Source organism: Pogoniulus pusillus, chromosome 3, assembly GCF_015220805.1.
Source record: "Pogoniulus pusillus isolate bPogPus1 chromosome 3, bPogPus1.pri, whole genome shotgun sequence".
Taxonomy (NCBI): Eukaryota; Metazoa; Chordata; class Aves; order Piciformes; family Lybiidae; genus Pogoniulus; species Pogoniulus pusillus.
The window spans coordinates 17,953,166-17,973,111 of record NC_087266.1 but is presented as its reverse complement, the minus strand read 5'-3'; the positions used below and the strand labels follow the sequence as shown (position 1 = coordinate 17,973,111).

The window sequence follows — 19,946 nt, the reverse complement described above, 5'->3', positions numbered from 1 at the left end:
TTAAAGTAAGTACAAGGATATTCACTGTGCAAATAAAACTTTTTGCTAATAACCTAAAGTGATAAAAGCGTAAAACCACACCACTTCTCCTTTGGGCACAATTCTGACCTCTGCCATGTATGGAAAATACATCTGACTTCAAGCAAATATTCTTCTAAGATTAGAATTTTCTGTTTTCTCCTCCTCACTTGGAGTATATCCAATGTAAAATCATTAAGATTCATGAGCCTTACTGTAAAAAGTACACTTACCAGTGCTGGACTTTCTTCCACACCAAAAATATTCCGTCGTTTCACTGTCAGCAAATCAGTATCTTTAGCATCATCATCGTCGTCATCATCATCTTCAAACAACTGCACGGTGTCTGTGTTTGGTACCCCACTTGGTACAGTAACTTCTTTGTCCTCCTCCTCAGATATCTCTTTAGATTCATCCTCAGACTCACCACTCTCCTCAGCTTCACTGGAAGCAGAACATTCCTCAGTTTCTTTCCTTCTCTCGTTTTGCTTTTTGTTAACAGACACATTTCCACTCAAATTAGCCCCGTGCTTCTCCACTCCTCCCTCATTTACTGAGGAGAGGCTGTCTGTAGTTTGCTCCATCTCCTTCAGGCGATCTGCCTCATCAGCTTCCTCATTCACAGGCAGCTGCTTTTGAACTTTTTGAAGAAATCTCACACGAGGTGCCATTGCAAGGCCAAGTGATCTAAAGCATTAAGCAAAACAAAAATTTCCTAAATTAGAAGCCTTTGCGGATGGCTCAAGTGATTCAATTTTAATGATCGTAATTCACAGCAATACATTTTGACCAACTTACTTACAAAACAGTATTTGGCCTACAACAGGATAGTCTACCTTAAAAAATTCAAGGTTTGGAGAGAAAGGAAAATGAAGTAGCTGAGAATTCTCAAGAAAGATTTGTAACTACAGATCTTCCCAGGAAAGAAAGCAAACAAAGAACCTGAAAAGCCATAGACAAGAGCAAGTTATCTATAATTCACAGAAAAATACAGTGGTAGAAGAAACACCAATATAAATTTGGTATTGAAGAAATGTCAAGGACTGGAAGAGTACCAATCTCTGCCAGTGTCCTTCACTGATAGATGCACTCAGGATATGATCCCTACCATCCTGCAGTGAGGAAGAGATTAGACAAACACAGTACGGATAAAAGACTAATTGCATAAAAAGCCAAGGGAGAAATACTTCTCCTCTAAAGGAAATATCACCTGTCTGCATCCCTTTACAGCAAGGCTTTTTCTTCATGGCATACATAGCTAGCAGTGCCAACACCACCACTATTTTGCCCAGCTATTCACAATTCAAAGTTATTCACAGCAATTCAAAGTTCTACTATTACCTATACAGGAAAGGACAAAAATCAGCCAAAAAGCAAAAATACTGTATAGCAAGAATAAGAGAGCATTGCATGGGGACACAGATCATTTGACTTCAAAATACTTTGCACTTGCTATTACTACACCTGACTCCATCAAACCCAAAATTAAAAAAAATAAAAATGAAGTCTCTTTCACAAGAACTCTTCTCATTAGACAAATAAAAGATGTAGAGAGTCACTGCTGCTGTGCAAGGAACACACAGAGAACACAGCTAGATTTAAAATCACAATACAGAACTGATAGTGCTTGCAATACTCGTAAGTTTGCCCAAGCATTTGGCAAAAGAGCATTTAAACAAATAAAATGGCTACATGTGCACACAGACACATAAAAGACCAGACCCTGTCAATTCAGATTCTGTCATATACCACCTCTCTTCTCAGTGTTGCCCATTTCAGGTAGACAGCTTTATGCCTTTTCTTCACCTGTCAGCTCTGAATAAAGAAGCCTCAGCTATGTCACAGGAGAAAAATCAAATCTACATTCCCTAGCAGAAATGTCATTACCAACAGTCCATGAAGCATCCAAACGACACTGCAGAGCAGCAAGAGTAAACTCTAGGCCCTGGAGATCCTTGAAGTATTAAAGGCAGTCAATGAGACAGAGTAGTCAGCAGAAAAAGCACCTGGCTTAAATAATGAACAAACAAAAACCCAAACACAACCACATCTATGGCTAAACAGGGCAATTCTGGCACTGGCCACAAGCTGAAATGCAGAAAAGTGGATATGGACCCAAAAAGCAGCCAACACTGCTAGGACAGTGATACTGTGACAACAAACAAGTGTATCAATGTATGAAGTCTTCATTTTAATGTAAAGTTTATTTTGTTTTAAGTATTTCTGATAACTCAGTGCTCTTATTCTACAAATGATTGCAGCAATAATAAAGCAAATATAGGTTTAGGGAAAAAAAAGATAAAAGGAAGTTTTTATCCAGCGTATTTTGTACTGACAGCACACTGCTGTGAGAGGAACACAGCACACTTGGGAACCGAAACTAGAGCGACCAGCAATCTGAAACTTGTTTCTGTGTTTGACAGCTAACAGTAATTACCTCTGCAATGAAACCATGTGTTAAAGTTTGGCCTATTGACTGAAACAAAAATAATCAAAGCGAGCAGATGTAATGCTTCACCGCAGCAGCCAGAGGAGATTCAAACCTGGAATTGGGCCTTCCACACCAGGCACAGTAAAACACAAATAAAGAGACTGCTGCAATGTCAATGAATGTGCAGACCTTTTGCCAAAGGGATCAAAGTAACAAAACAAATCCTTTGCAGAAGAAACACTTTTTGGCTTTTCCAGATTTCACATTATTCTACATAAAGTATTTCTGTCAGCTGTTGATAAATTGCTGCAAGTAGGTTGTCATGCAGACAAACACACACTATGCAGGGTTGCAAACTCCAATTTTAACACAGCTTCTTTTTTAGGTCTTGAATGTTAGTATCAAAGATCAGGATCATGGCTGCAGACAAGATGAAGAAACTACTCTCTCCACAACAAAAGTTAAATAAACAGTCCAAAAGAGTAGCCCACAATGTAGAAGAGATTTCAATACACGTTTTGTCATAGAATCATATTGTTGTTCTGCACTGATGTCTCACTTTAACAACTGCATAAAATTATTGTCTCGTGTGGGTAATTTTTCTACAGTGCTTAGCAGCCCTACCAGAATTCAAACGACAGCCCTACCAGAATTCAAACGACAGCTGAGCCAAAAGAACAGAGGTCTCAGATCTGGGGGAGAGGGAAGGTGCTATGCTCAAATTTGGTAAGAAAGTAATAGCAGATAAGCTTAAACAAAGTCTTGTGCAAACAACACCCAACCTCTTTTAGTTACATAACTTCTCAAAATAAATGTCAGTGGTTTGAGTCTTGAGAGCCTCTTCTCCATATTACATTCCAAATGGAGAACAATTTGAGACAAACACATTCTACTACTGCTAAAAGCTTCCTCATGCTGTAAGATTCAACAGGTCACTAGTAGTGTTCCTCAGGGATCTGTGTTGGGATCACTTCCCTTTAACATATTTATTGGTGACACTGATTCAGGCATGAGAGTGTAATCAGTAAGTTTGCAGATGACACCAAGTTAGGTGGCAGTGTTGATTTGAATGAGGGTAGAGAGGCTCTTCAGAGGGACTTGGATAGGCTATATCAATAGGCCACAGTTAGTGGGATGAGTTTCAACAGGGCCAAAGGCTAGGGCCTGCACTTGGGTCACAACAACCCCAAGCAATGCTACAGGCTTGGGGCAGTGCGGCTGGAGAGCTGACTGCAAAGAAAGGGATCTAGGCATTGTAATAGACAGGCAGCTGAATATGGCACAGCAGTGTGCCCAGGCAGCCAAGAAGGCCAGTGGCATCCTGGTTTGGATTAAAAACGCTGTAGCCAGTAGGAGTAGGGAGGTGACTGTCCCCTGGGGCTCAGCTTTGGGGAAGCCACACATCAAGTATCGTGTTCAGTTTTGGGCACTGCAATACAAGAGAGATGTGGAGGTGCTGGAGCAGGTCCAGAGGAGGGCAATGAAGCTGGTGAAGGGCCTAAAGAATAAATCTTACGAAGAGCGATTGAGAGAGCTGGGGCTGTTTAGTTCGAGGAAGAGGAGGCTGAGGAGAGATCTCATTGCTGTCCACAACTACCTGAAGGGATGTTGATGAGAAGCTGGTGCTAGTCTGATCTTGAACATCTCATAGGATGTGGCCTCAACCACATCTCTGCACAATCTGTTTCAGTGTTTTACCACTTTCATTGTAAAGAACTATCTCCTTATGTCCAACCTCTATCTGCTCTGCTCCAGTTTAAAACTACTGCCCGTTATCCTGTGGCTACAAGCCCTTCTAAACAGTCCTTTCCCAGCCTTCATCATGCCTGTACTTGGATTGAGTAAAAAGCTGGGCATTTATCTTAATTCTTTAAAAAGGTGGAACATTAGACACTCAGAGTAAGACCTACCTTTGGACAAAACAAATTAAACAGGAAATTTAAGACCAGAGAAATCTTTTTAAGTTTCACAAGAGTTGCTAATCTGCACCTTGAAGACTTCCAGCCCTTTCTGAAATATGAGCCAGTTGTAAACACCCTGAGATCAATTCTGTGGAACTGCTGCACAACGATTTTCTACAAGTTAGTGCTTCATGCTAATATTGTTACTACATTGACCAAATTAGACATATTCCATGAGTTAACTTCTTCAAAACTATTTGAACACATAAAAACACAGCACAGAGATTTCTTTCACTGCAGAACAGGTTCAGACAGATTAAAAATAGCCTGGAAAAGGTTAAATATTCCCAGGAGCTCTTTCAAGAGAAGAAACATGTATTAGCTGCTTTGCAATGTATACTGCAGCTACATTTAACATTTAAATGTTTTCAGAAGACAGGATGAGCAACCATTTGAAAACAGAAGTCAAATCAACTGAAATGACACAAAGCTGAATTAACAGACTTCCCAGATGGTCCAATTAATAAACAAAACAAACAGAGAAACTGCTTTTGTTGTGTTACTTATTTTACTCACCAGCTTTAGCCCTCTACATTAAGGAACTCAAATGTATGACACTCTACTAATAATGAGAATCAGGCTAATCAAGAGTTTATGGGTTAATATCAAAGAGATGGCCAACAAAGAGGATGCCCTGGATGGAACCAAATCACTTAGAAGACTTACAAAATCACGTAATATATTTGGTTGGAAGAGACCTTCAAGACCATCTAGTCCAACCCTCAACCCAGCAAGAAGAGTCAACACTAAACCATCTCCCTAAGCACCAGATACACACACCGTTTAAACACATCCAGGGTTGGTGACTCCACTGCTGCCCTGGGTAGACCATTCCAATGGTTGATAACCTTTTCAGTGAAGAAATATTTCTTAATATGCAGTCCAAACCTCCTCTAACTCTCTCCTCACTCCAGCCTCCTTTCAGATAGTTGTAAGAGAGATGAGGCCTCCCCTAAGCTTCCTCTTCTCCATACTGAACAACCCCAGCTCCTTCAGATGCTCCTCACAGGACCTGTGCTGTAGGCCCTTAATCATCCTCCTGTATTTGGCCACTGGTGAGGACACACCTTGAGTATTTTATTCAGTTTACTTTAAGAAGGACACTGAGGTGGTGGAGCATGTCCAGAAAAAGGCAGTGTCCTTAAGTACAGAAGCATGATCACCTCCTGGTTCCTGCTAGCAAATGTGTCTAATATAAGCCAGGATGCCAATAGCCTTCTTGGCCACCTGGGCACACTGCTGACTTATATGCAGTTGACTATCAATCAATATCCTCAGGTCCCTCTCCGGGTTGCAGTTTTCCAACCACACTTCCACAAGTCTGTAGCTTACCATGGGGTTGTTAGGACACTCATGCAGGATCTGGCAGTTGGCCTTAATCATCCATCTGACCTCTCTAGATCTTAAAGCCTTCTTTACAAAGGTAAAAGGAACATCCAGATTAGAGTTGCAGATCCTGGCACTCCAGGTACTCGAGGGCAACATAGCAGAGCACAAGCCACAGAGATTTCTAGAGTGCATTCAGACCACTTCTCCAAGTTAGTTGGGTAAGCCAACTCTGAGAGGCACTCTGCTGGAGCTGCTACTCATGCATACGAAAGTACATTTACTTCTAAGGTGAGTGAAGGTCAGCAGCATGCTCGGTTGCAAAATGAGAAACGGTAGTTGAAGATGCTAGAAGAAACAAGGATGATGACTAAGAGACTAATGACCCTGGACTTTGAAAGAGGAGACTGCAGCTTTTTTAGAGATCTGTACTGCAGGATCAGAAAGTTCAGAAGCAGTTACAAAAAGCTCAAAAAGAGACAGATGGATCTGCAGGTGACTGAGGGGTAGTTGTGCACAAAATGCTCAAACTCAACAGATCATTGAAAGGAATACTGAGGTCCACGCATAAGTAATACTGCGTGAGGGTGAAATTAACTAGGTATCAGCATGAAAAATACTGTCTGATTACAGGTACGTGATGACTAGAAGCAACTGAGAAAAAGTTATCTGGAGCAAGCTTTTTAGTTGGCAGGAGTCTGGAGTGTAGGCAAGCAAGTACAAGGGCAATGAAGAGTGCCAAGAACCAACAAGGGGATGATGAGATATGCAAAGCCTCTGATGGGCATTGCCTGGAGACTGCAATGGGCAGACCTGCATTTGCTCATGGAAGCTGGAACAAGACAGTGAATGAAACCCTCTGTCCAAGCATACATTCACAGCAAGAGGAACTGGAGTAAGAGTGCAGTGCTTTCCCGGGTCAGTTAAGAGGACAGATGGATCAGGTAACCTGTTGTTATCCATTTCAGACTTGACAGCATCTGCAGCTACCTACTGTTTTGTAACACTGATCTGTAAACAACACCAGCAAATGTTGCAAACAACTTGGATTCAACCTGCTTTATTTATTTCGTAGGTATCAATACAGGGATAAGCAGAGAAAAATATGCTGTGTTCCTCCTAGAAGACATGTGGAAATTCACAGAGGCATTTGCCTTCCTTGGCATCATCTTAAAAGTTGTGACTCACCTGTCTATCCAGCACAGTCATCTGTTATGATCTGCCCATGGAGACTGATTTATATATGTTCGTATTTAACAAAACTAAGTGGCCAAGAAGTTAAATATTTCAAATCCCTGTCTCCTATCCAGGAAGCCAGATTAACTAATTATTCCTTTCCACTCTGTTGTTTACATTTTATGTTGTCAAAGTACAGGCTAGGAGGTGATCTGCTGGAAAGCAGTCCTGTGGAGAGGGACCTGGGGGTCATGGTGGATAACAAGTTAAGCACGGCACAGCAATGTGCCCTTGTGGCCAAGAAGGCCAATGGGATCCTGGGGTCTATTAGGATGAGCATGTCCAGCAGATCAAGGGAGGTTCTCCTCCCCCTCTACTCTGCCCTGGTGAGACCTCATCTTGAATACTGTGTTCAGTTTTGGGCTCCCCAGTTTAAGAGGGACAGGGATCTGCAGGAGAGGGTCCAGCGGAGGGCTGCAAGGATAATTAGGGGTCTGGAGGGCATGGCATATGAGGAGAGGCTGAGGGACCTGGGGCTTTTTAGTCTGGAAAAGAGAAGACTTAGATGGGATTTGATAAATGTTTGTAAGTGTCCGAGGGCTGGCCAGGAGGGGGGGAACAGGCTCTGCTCACTTGGTCCCTGTCATAGGACAAAGAGCAACGGGTGTAAGTTGTAGTAAAGAGGTTCCCCCTCAACACAAGGGGGAACTTCTTTACTGTAAGGGCCACAGAGCACTGGAATAGGCTCCCCAGAGAGGTTGTGGGGTCTCCTTCTATGGAGACTTTCAAGGGCTGTCTGGATGCATTATTCTGTGACCTGTGTTAGATAGTATTGTCCTGCTTTGGCAGAGGGGTTGGGCTCAATCTCCTTGGGTTCCTTCCAACCCCTAACACCCTGTGATCCTTTGCAATGAAAAGAAAAATCCCTCTTTTTTTTGCAGGCATCAAGGTTCTCCTTCAATCTTAAAGACTGCCTGTGTTAATGAGGCCTGTGCAAGTCTTCCTCCAGCAAATTATTCTTGACAGCTATTTGTAATGAGAGGATACTGGAGAGAATATTAAAGTACCATAGCTTAGGTGATCTGTCTCTAGAATATGTGTATGTATAGATATGCACATACATACTTCTAAAATATAAGTATGTTTTCTAGATATACAATAGTTTTATATGATATTAAAAAAATCAAAAAGGCTGCAGCTTTTCTGCAATTCAGTTTAAGAGAATCTCAGTGCACAGACATGCCAGACAAGAGAGCAATAAAGTGGGCAACAGCCTGACAGACCCAAATGTAAACTTGACAAAGGTATTAAGAAGCCTATTTTCTTTACAAGATTTTTAGTGGAGTAACATCTATCAAGGTAGCACTGAATCTTCACAGAAAGACTGAGAATGCACATTTTTCAAAGCATACCTACAGAAGGTAAAAGGAAGAAAGAATTCTCATTCCAGGGTTTGCCACTGAGTTTGTATGCAGAAAATAAAGCAAGGTTGCTTCTCAATGCAGAATTCAAGCACAGCAGACTTTGAAGGCCATTCAGATAAATTAAGCTGACTGATCTACTGTATTGGTGGAACTGCAATGAATTCAAAGCCAGCAGACTGCAGGGTGCATTTAGGTAGACTAGCAGTCTGAAAAGTGGGGAAGAAGAGTGCCAAGAAACTGTTCATTTAGAGCCCCCAAATTATCTCCCAAATACATTATCTTCTGACTGTTTGATTATGCTTCCACACATTTCACAGTCATCACTAAACCTCTCCTACCTTCTTCAAACAACTGTCTGGTTCCTTCCATTCCACTAGAGGAATGACTTGATAGTAACCTTGCAAAGCCAGGGTTAGAATTAACCTGTCCTGGAACAGAGGCCAGAGAAGAAAAGAAATCTCTGTCCACTTCAGTATCAGATCCTCAATGGCACACCATGAAATCCATAATGAGGGACTGGAACTCCAAAAATTCAGCACTACCATCACATATCAACTGCCTTCTTAAACTGGTTACATTGCTGTGGCCATCCCTCTTAGTCTCTATCTTCAGCCACTACTCCTTACATTCAGTACAGAAAGACAAACAACAAAGTTTTGAAGATGCTGAAAAAACACACAGGTGAAGGGGTAGGCAATGCATGTAGTGACTTTTTGCACAATTCTCCTAGTTAGCCTTTTAAAACATTTCTCAATCAGTAAGGTTAAAAAGCATCTTTTATAATAGACTTATGTACCTTAAAAAACAATAATTTTAACTGCAGTACAGCACGGGAAGACCAGGTGTTCTATTGCCTAGTAATTTGTCACATTTTAGTTCATTATGGCTATGCTAGTTTGAAGCAGGCTACAATGTTTTGGTGAGAAGAACTAGATTACAAGCTGTGGAAAGAAAACAATGGTGATGTCTGCTTTGCTCATAGGCTTGCTGAGATGTATAGGAACAAGAAATAAAAACACAGATAACCACTCTCACTGGGGCTGCTGGCTGAGCTGCATCTCTCTAACCTCACCCTCCATTTTGGACTAATCCACTTTGCTTCCTAATCCTCTGGCCAAACCTCTATTCTTCCTTGGGACTGGGGTAAGGTTTAGAGGGGTAGGGGGAAGGTAAAGAGGTGGCTGGGAGCCTCACCTGCAGGCTCAGGTTTCTGGGAGAGCTGCTGTGCTTCTGTATTATCTTTTTACCTTGTATATTTCTGTACACAACTGTATATACTGTAAATATCTGCTTGTATATTGTGCTAGCTGTAAATATAAGCTTCATGCATAGAATCAACCAGGTTGGAAGAGACCTCCAACATCATCAAGTCCAATCTATTCCCCAGCCCTAGCCAGTCAACTAGACCATGGCACTAAATGCCTCAGCCAGGCTTTTCTTGAACACCTCCTGGGACGGTGTCTCCACCACCTCCCTGGGCAGCCCATTCCAAAGGCAAATCACTGTCTCTGGGAAGAACTTCCTAACAACATCCAGCCTATACTTCCACCTGCACAACTTGAGACTCTGTCCCCTTGTTCCATTGGTGGTTGCCTGGGAGAAGAGGCCACCCCCCATCTGGCTATTTCCAGAGCCAGCTGAGTCTAGTCTGGGTGATTTTTAAAGTGGGGGGGGGGCTGGGAACACCCAAACCACTACAATGCCACATGTGACACGTTTGAAGACTTAAGTCTTCTGTGTATTAAATTTCAGAGACATAAAATTAATTTACCATGCACTTGAGCATCTTCCTGCCCCCTTCTGACTACTCTATGTCCCAAGAGACTGTCTGAAAACGTCATGCCTTAACCTCAGATGGTTGTCACCTGTGAAGTCTGTCTGTCGAAACAGATTTGCCTCCCATACAAAATGTGGACTCGTTCCTATATGGACAAAAACAGACATAGCAAAGTAGATGCTGTTCAGTCCAGCACAGGTGTTTCATCTTCAAGTGCAGAAAATTTTCTGAGAAGTAAATTATGTTCAAGGAGCAGTGTCTCAATCACACTCAGAGTAAGACTGAATGGTGTCATCTTTAGATGCTCCCATTTATTTTTAAACTATGAACCTTAAGGGCTGGCATATAGCTATAAGGCTGAAGGGTGAGTCTTAAAAAGCAAAACCAAAACAACTACCCCAAGTTATTGTTTTCTATTCTTTTACTTCCTGAGCTCTGCCTTCAGTTGTCTATAGCAAACATTCTCTACATTCTTAGAGCAAACATGCTCTAAGTTATTTCTCCCTGTTTTTACACATAATTTCTATTTCAAATGTCTTCAAAAATAGGCCAAATCACAACATAAATATGAATCTGTGAAAACATTTTAAGACTGACTGATTCTCTCTGTTAACATATTAGTATGTCAAAATAGCTATTTAAAGCTATCACAAGCTGCAAAATTTCTCACTATACAGTTTTCAGTTTCCAAGTTGATCATACTTACAGGGCATATTCTGCTAGAGGCAATTTGAACACATCAAATACTTCTTTATTCTTCATTAAATAAACTGACCGCAGGTAGGACACAAAACACTGAAATAAAAACAGAAGGATTTGATAAAAAAGAGGGTGGTTTACCTTCTTTGCTGCAAAGGCAGAATGTTGCCTTATGTTCAGCCTGTTGTCTACTAGGACAATCTACTGGCCAGGTTCTTTTCTGCAGAGTTGCTTTCTAGCCATTTGGTCCTAGCCTACACCAGTATATAGGGTTCTTCCTCCCCAGGTTCAGCTCTCAGAAAGCTGGGAAAGACTCAAACGGAACAGCAAAAGCTTTTCAACAGCTGATAAGCAGTGGCTAGCAAATTAAAAAATAAAATCTTTCATACCCAAGACTCTGAAGTAAGTATGTCCTTATCTATGTCTTTGGCAGAACAGCAGTAAGTCAGGTGGCTCTTCAGGCATTAACATCACAAACCCATTTGTGAGCCCCGGTCAACTGACACAGGCTACACAGGCATTCTTGCCCAAAACTGCTAATGTATATTATTGTTTCTACTGATACCATGTTTTAGACCTTAAACATTAGGACAGTTTAGCAGCTCGAAACACTGCTGCTAGAGCATATATCAGCAGGTCATTAGAAATGCAGCAGCATTTCTAATCAACTAGCATGCCTCAGGAACTACAGTGAAGCAAGTAACTTACCCTTTGAGCTTTCTCTTTTAACTCCTGATCTTGAGCCAAGAAAGCCTGCATCCTCTTTTGGATGTCTGTAAATTTTTCAGGATTAATTCTAATTTGAAAAAAAATAAAAATACTATTAGCTTTAACTATTAGAATATGCAAAAGCAAGCATAGAATCATAGAATCAACCAGGTTGGAAGAGACCGCCAAGATCATCCAGTCCAACCTAGCATCCAGCCAGTCAACCAGACCATGGCACCAAGTGCCTCAGCCAGTCTTTTCTTGAACACTTCCAGGGACAGTGACTCCACCACCTCCCTGGGCAGCCCATTCCAATGGCAAAGCAGCTATTAAACAAAAAATACTCAGGAATACCTTCACAATTTTTGCATTGTTTTAATAAGCACAAAACTATCACCACTCTGAAACATCTAACAATGGAAACAAATTAAGGAGGAAGTATACACTCCTCAAACAAATAACACAGAGAAGACAAATGGGAGCTCAAGTTTATCAATCAGAGATGGTTTCCAGTGAAGGTGGTAAAACTTCTTCCAAAGCAAAGCCAAAATCAGCAGTGAAGAACTTACTGAATTTATAATACATTGAGAAGAAATACCAAATAAGCATAATAAATTACAGTACTGCTTTGTACTGAGAAAGCAGTCTTCATAAAGAAACTCTTGGCATTTTTGAGAGCTTATGTAAGATCCATTGCCCTGGGAATACTGAAATATAAGTACTTTTCTCTTAAAGCCAGATGAGCAAAAATAAAGGACACTGAGATTAAATAGATTTAAGAGCTGCTCAAGATATTGATCAGGTGAATAAAGAACAGTGACTACAGAAAACTCTATGAAATCTATTAAGTTATGTTAAGTCCTCCCCTAGAAAGGACTTAACACTTACTCCAGTGATATCTATACTATTCTATGTTTATTTGCCCAGATCTTTTCTTATCTACTTCTGGTTTTGATCTGCTGGTGCCAGCCAAGTGTATCAGACAACCTATCACACATAGTAGAAGGTTACCCCTCAGAGGTCAAAATGGATGCACGACTACCAGATTTCTTACTCTGGCTCTTGCAGCTGTGTGTCAGATTTGATGACTAGCTTAATGCCAAATCATATTAGAAAGGAACACGTTCAGTGGAAAGATATAAGGAAGAATAAAAAGGCTGGTTAGAAGAAACCAATGTATTTACAATGACCTAAAACTTCAGAAGAAAGCTTAAAGTAGAATTGAAGGCAAGTATAAAACCAAAACAAATACAGTGGAATAACAAGTATAAAATAAGATACAAAAAGTACAGAAAGGATAGCATGAAAAACAAAACAAATGAAGAAAGGATATCCTGAATAACAAAACTTGAACAACAGTCCGAAGAAGCATGGGACTGCTGCTTAGTATGGCAAAGTTAATAAAAGATGGACCTCAAGGCACTTAAATTCACCGGTGTCTTTGTCACTTGTCTTCACTCAATGGCAGCTGCAATCAGGAAACTAATGAAAGCCACAACACAGTTCAAGCTCACATCAGAATCACAAATCCCAGTATAAGCAGCACTTAGATAATTTGTATGGGTCAAGAGAAATTTGCTCCACAGAAACTAGAGGAAAAAGTCAAGCACTGTTCTGAGTCATAGTTGTATCTGTTCTGGAGACGTCATCTAAGTTATCTAAAACTCTATGAGACAACATAGGTAAACACACTGCTCATCTTCAAAGAAGGGTGAAAAAAAAGTTAATGATTTCATTTCCTCTTAATACTAAAAAAACAGTCCATAAGTGCCTAAAGAAAATAAGCAAACATACAATGGTCAGCATAGCTTAATCAGAAAGAAAAGATGACTAATCAATTTCAGTATCCTTCACAGGATACTGTGCTGGTTTGAGGATAATTGGAATATTTTAATAAGAGAAATTAGATCATTGGCTATGAAAAGAAAATAATAGTGATGTCTGTATCACCCACTGGTTTTGCTCAGAGATACAAAAAAACAAGTAACAATAATAAAGTCAGTCAGTCTCTGGCTGCTCTTTGCCATGTTAATTGCCTCTGCTTGAATATGTGTAACCCAATCTAATCATTCTCCTTCTCACCTCTTTGTCAGCCTTTCTGCATCTCATCTCTACATGTAAGCCTTCTGTGATAAGGGTGGGGATGGGAAGAAGGAGGGGAGTTAGTTCAGAGCCCTCCTGGCCAGTTTGGCTGTTCAGGAGGGATTCAGAATTTCTGTATTACATTCAACATGTATATAGTTGTAAATATCTGTGTATATATGCTTGTATATTTGTGCTATGCTGCAAAACATAGCTTCATCCTTAACTTCCAGCTGGCTGAGTTAGTCTGGTGAATTGGGAGGGGGGAAGGAGGGGGGGGAGTGTGGAACTCTCAAACTACCACAGCAGGCTTTAAGAACAGGACAGAAACAGCAAATGTTGTATTAGATATCACCAAAGCATCTGGCAGTTGTACATTCCCACAAGCTAGGGAAACATAGTTTACATGAAATCTTCAAGTAAATGCAAAACTGGCCTTGGAGCTGTACTCAAAAAGAAGCTGGGACTGTCAGCTACTCACTGTTGTCACTGTTAAATTCCAAATGCATAGCAAGTTACTCATTATTTTCCATGACTCGATTACTGAAGGAATACAATTGATTATTTATGGGAGGCAATACATCACTGTGGTTCCAAGCATAATGGACAATAACCTTAGACAAGATCTAACAACATTTTGTTGTCTGCACATAAATTTTAGTTTGAGTCATTTGTTTGAAATTTGCAAGAAGAGGGTTTGAAAAAGACAGAAAACACAAGATACTTTATGGTTAAAAGCATGGCAAGACAAACTGGTGTAAATCTTAGCAATGACAGACAAGAATACGGTGCTCAAGTACAACTTGAGGTTATTGATTTGTTAACCAGTAGGTACAATTTCAACACTGAATACTAAAAGACTGAGTCTCAACACTGGGTTCTCCCGTCTCCAGTGTTGTATCATGACAGACACCCACTGTTGTCTTTGTCTCATGCTGGTATTCATAAAACAGAAAAGAAAGCTGATCATTATTGAATTGGATTTTGCCTTTAACAAGTTTGGATATTATTTCTTTCTAAACAAATAAAACTCTTTGCAAAATCTACATAGTGTGACTACTTGGAAAGATAAAATCTAAACACTTAAATGAATTACTGAATTTAACAGGCTTGCCTAAACAGCTAAGGACCAGTGAGCCAGAACCAACCATTCAAAGACTAGAAGGGCACTTTGTGACATCGTCTGTCATTTTAACTAGGCTGTTTGTTGGTTTTGTTACTCTGTGAGCACCAGACTTCCATTTAAGCAGCACTGTAACTTTTTGAAACTGCTGTTTTACCTAGCAGTTGCATAAAAGCCACATTTGACTGTGCCATGATGTAAATATGAGCACAGATTTAATTGATCAAGCAACACTCCAATCTCACGGTCGATAAACATTCTGCTTTTCTCTCATTCCCCAGGTTAGACCAGGATACAAGCAGTGCTTTAACTAGATACACTCTCTTCCTCATGCTCTCCAAAGTGAAATTTAAACCAAAATCACCATAGTACCAGGTTGTAGCAAACCAGTTTTCACACTCCACCCAGCTTCCAAGCAGAAGCACATTTTGCCCTGTGCTACCCCTGGAAAGTAGCTTCCTGTAGTTAAACTGGACAACCTGGAAGGCTGGAGAGAGGAGGAAGAGATGGGACCTAAGGAAAGCTGCTTAGAGTTGCTAGCTTCACACCAGCAGATCATATACAGCCTGGACTGTTCTACAGTAATGACAGAAACTGAAAGGCAGCAAATTTTAATAAATTCCCTACTATTAATGTCATGGAGAATACATATTGACTGTCAGGGGGAAAAAAAAAAGGGGGGGGGGCATATTATTACTGTTATTTTCTTCATGAATCACATTTGTATCTTAATATCAGAGAAAGCAATATTACATCACAGATACAGATATACTTCCTCTAGACACAAAATCTAACTCTTTAGGAAGCAGCTCTTATCTTATTACTCAGCAAAATGGCATTCCATCAAGTAGCCTCATCATTTCAATTTACAGTTTGCATCTAAAACATTGAAATTATAGGCCACTTCTAAACACATACATATTTAATACTTTCAGAGCAGCTTTTTGCTATATTAGAATGCTCTAAAATATAGTACTTATTATTACCTATTTTGCTTTTTTTTTTTCTTGCTCTGCCTGAACAACAAAGAAGAGATGCGTTGTTAAAAGCACTACCTACAGGTAGTGGCAGCTTGTGCTGTTTAGAAAGGAACTGTTTATTAACAGGCTCTACAGGGAGCTTAGACTTGAAATTGAAAATTAAGAAGAAAGCTGCAACTCTAGCCTTGCACACAGATATACAGGAAAAGAAATAAATTGTTCCCCTTTCTCATTTCAAATTACAGAACAGTTTCAAAAGCTATTTCAAGACACTTTTAAGAGCTGTTTGCAAGTCAGAGAATACAAAACAAGGAGAGCAACATAAAAATGGTTCTCCTGATCCCTATGCCAGACAACAGGTCAACAAGAACAGCAAAACTGACAGACAGTGAAGTCTGAGATGTAAGCAGCTTTCAGAATGAATTTCCTAAGTCTGGAAAGATCAACTCCATTAGCAGCAAGCAGTACTCATTACCTTCTAACTTACAAGTTAGAAAGTTAACACTCTTAATTCTTGAGATTCTGTAATTAAGGTAATATGTATAAATACCACCAGAAGACTGCAACAGAGGACCAGGAACGTGATCCCCGGGTTGAGGCAGTTTCTTCGACAATGTATCAATTGACAAAACACATCAGGATTGTACTGACTGGGAAACTGACTAGAAGTAAGCAACGTGAGAAAAATCTGCAGTTAAAAAGGATGAACTTTTTTTTAAGGAGTTTAGCCTCTTTGAAGTACAATGCTAAACCATTTAAGTCTTAACCACGCTGGGTGGATAATTCTAAGTGAAAGCAGTCCCTTCATTATGCTGCTACAACTACAGTTACGCTTTGCAGATTGGAAAGCTGGATCTTGAGGCAGGCTGTTAAAACACATAATCAGTCAAAAGCTCTGACTTTGGTTATAATGATTCCAGTTCAGAATGTTCCTTGGATGTATTTATTATACATATGCCTAGTGGCTTGGTAAAAGAATGAGTATTTGGAGTGGTATTTAACAGAAACAAAAACCAAATAAACAACAAAAAAAGAACAAGTAGAAATTTAAGAGATGCATTCATGGATGCCCTTTCAGAGACACATTTAACTTGAGGCATAGGAAGTTCCATGGAAACATGAGGAGGAATGTTTTCCCTGTGAGGCTAACAGAACATTGGAACAGGCTGCCCAGGGGTAGTTGTGGAGTCTCCCTCACTTCAGATATTCAAGACCTGCCTGGATGTGTTCCTCTGTGATCTGGTATAGGTGCTCTGGCAAGGGGGTTAGACTAGATCTTTCAAGGTCCCTTCCAGCCCCTGACATTCTGTGATTCTGTGTGAACTTGGATTATAAACAGAAGAGGGGGAATGAAATACTGTCCTTACTAACACTGAATATCCAACTTGGCTTTACACAGATAAATACAGTTAGGATTTTTGTCACTCCTATGTGGCCATGACTGTGCATTTAATAGAAACTCAAACTCCAAGTGTTTTGTTTGTTTGTTTTACATACTATCATTATATGCTTCTGCAGTCCTTTCAAAATCTTTCTCTTCTGTACAGATTTCAGAGATCTCTAAAGGTAAAATCATTCAACTAAGTAAAATGACCATTTAGCCACAGCTTTTAATCCCTGTTCTTCAGCTGATTAAAAAAAGATAAGGACAAATTGATAAACAGTCTGGAAATAAAGCAAAGACAGATAAGAGAAACAAGAATGGTGACAGATACTTAAAAAACATACAATGAGAGATTAAAGAAATTTTAATTGTTGAATCTGCAAAATATGAGAAAGAGATAGCATAACAATGTTCAATTACATAAAAATAGTTGTAAAGAGTATGAGAATGCATCGTTTTCCATATATTCTTGGCACAGGATAAAGGAAATATTTCACTTAAACTACTTACAAGGCTTATCAGACACTTGAAGGAAAAAACATTAATGGTAAGGACTGCTGAGTATAAATGAGCTCATTTTGGGAAATTGTGAGGATATTATTTGGCAAGTTAGACAAGCACGTGATAAGAATGATTTGTGCAGCCCATCCTGCCTTTGGGAAAGGCGATGGAACAGGTAACCTCTCAAGGACTTTTTCCTTCACAACACTATCAAGACAAAATGATCCCACTTGTTTGTCCAGCTCCAGGCAATTTGAGCACTTGGCAATTCAATCAGGACTGTCATAGACACATCACACATTCCTGTAGACAGAAGGCTGAGGAAGAGATAGGCCTTTAATCACTTACTTGATTTCAGAAACAGGTACTTTCCTCTGTGCCAGCTGTTCCACCATGCCTTTTTCTTCTGAGGGAAGCAGTACTAACAAAGCCTCACCACCTTCTTTGTATCTGATGAGGACAGGGGAGAAAAGTAACAAAGTATGAGACCTTTCAAGCAAAAATCCAGAAATGTAATTTTTGTAGGTGTTCTCATTTGGTTTCTTACAAGAATCTCTAAAAGCAGACAATACTAAGGGAATACTCTACTAAGGGAAAAGAAGAGGCAGACCAATTGCATGACTTGCTAACATCTCCAACTTGAGCTGAATTCAAATCTCCACTTAGTGCCCTGAACATCTAGGCTTAAGATACGGATTCAGATCTGTGGATATTTTCTTCCTTAGCTTAGAAATATTAGTGGTAATGAAACAGCATTTGATCAAAGCTTGAAACGCTAAAAGATCTAGCTACCTGGCCAACAACCAATTTTAATACTTGGGAACAGCTCATTCTCTGTTGCATATCCTGCAAGTGAAAGAAGGTAAAGGCTGGGAAATGCACCTAGATCCCAAACAACAACTCCTACCTGTAGGTTCAATAAAGGCTACTCTTCTAAAAGGTCACAGCAGGAGGCACCACTAAAAGAAACGCATCAAAGCAGGAGTTCTTTCATTTGTAGAAGCCATTTTTAGGTGCAACAGAAAAGATTCAATCAGACTGATCCTCTAAGAACATACCTAGTACTCACTCTTCAGTGCACTTAACAGCTGTATCGAATGTAGCTGAGTTGGTTATGTACTCAAGACAGACGGCTGGCAAAACCACAAAAAAAGCCTGTTTCACTCTTAATGCACCTTCTTGTTCGCTTTCCTTTTGTAAAAGAAAATGAGAGTTCCTGCTTTTTGGCACATTTTGTGACTTGAGGATGTTTGTGAAAGAAAAAATATCCAGTAGCATTAACAAATAAGCAGAAAATGGCTTTATGACCTCCTAAAAAAGCAATAATGATGAGTTAGCTTGCATGCATTATCCAAGCCCAAATCTATTACAATACATAATTGTTTCTCCGTTCACATTTACAAGTAGTTCTCAAGGAGAGATGGATAGGAAAATACTGCATAGAATCCTCCACTATATAAAAAACATCAATTCAACTAAATCTCAGAAATATGCCAAAAATGGACAGAATCCAACTCACAACCAACGTGTGAGACAAAACAAAATAAGAATGTTACCTTACTATGTATACAAAACAGCTCTAAAACAACAAAAGCTATTCACAGGAAAAGTCCTAAGGCAGCAGAAGATTGTAAGCCTACACATAAACCACTTTGACTATAACTATTTCATTTATTTGAAACAGAAAATACCCATTGTATTATTTTTCAAGTATCATTTCATACCAAATTAATTACTACCTTAATAGGCCTTTAGTTTGGTTTCTACTCCAGTCATATTTTTCTTTCTTTCCTATGCTGGTAAAACTTTTCACCCATCTTAAGCATATCTGGTTTGTCCTTTTTTTTTTTTCTATAAGGAAAGTTAATTGATTCCTCTCTTTTTATTCCACTCAGTCTGTTGTCATTTCATACATCTTCACCTTCTAACTTCTTACTCTTAACTTCTTACTCTATCTGCATCCACACTTCTCCATCCAGAAAAGAGGATATGACACAAAAGGCATAAACTGTCAGCAGAAGACTAGGAGATGTCATGAGTTTTTCTTTGGGTCATAGAACACAGAGAACAAGATTATGCCAGGACAGTCCACATTTCTTTCCAATAAAAGCTCAGCAATGACAGAACACCAGTTCTGACTTTGTGCATTGAAATGTGGATGTAAGTTCTATATAAGGCAGTATTAGAGTCAAGATTCCTTGGCTTAAGAAGGTCTTTAAATCTGAGATGAGAGTGCCCTCAGGCAGACCAAACACAAATCAACTGATTAACACTCATAAAAGTAATTTGAGATAGAATATAGGGAGTATACTTTCCTCCAAGTATAAACATCTCAGATAGGATACAGGGAGTATAC

General features: G+C 39.8%; 1 protein-coding gene across 2 annotated transcripts in view; it reads right to left on the bottom strand.

The window, feature by feature from the left end:
• DDX10 (DEAD-box helicase 10) overlaps positions 1–19,946 on the bottom strand; it is a 207,827-nt gene that overhangs the window by 158,257 nt on the left and 29,624 nt on the right. For both annotated transcript variants that reach the window (XM_064171186.1, XM_064171193.1), the window contains exons 10-13: positions 17,939–18,040; positions 11,521–11,608; positions 10,820–10,908; positions 252–705 (exon numbers count right to left, since the gene is read on the bottom strand). In XM_064171186.1, the coding sequence (XP_064027256.1) occupies positions 252–705; positions 10,820–10,908; positions 11,521–11,608; positions 17,939–18,040 (733 nt within the window). The remainder of the gene's footprint in view (positions 1–251; positions 706–10,819; positions 10,909–11,520; positions 11,609–17,938; positions 18,041–19,946) is intronic.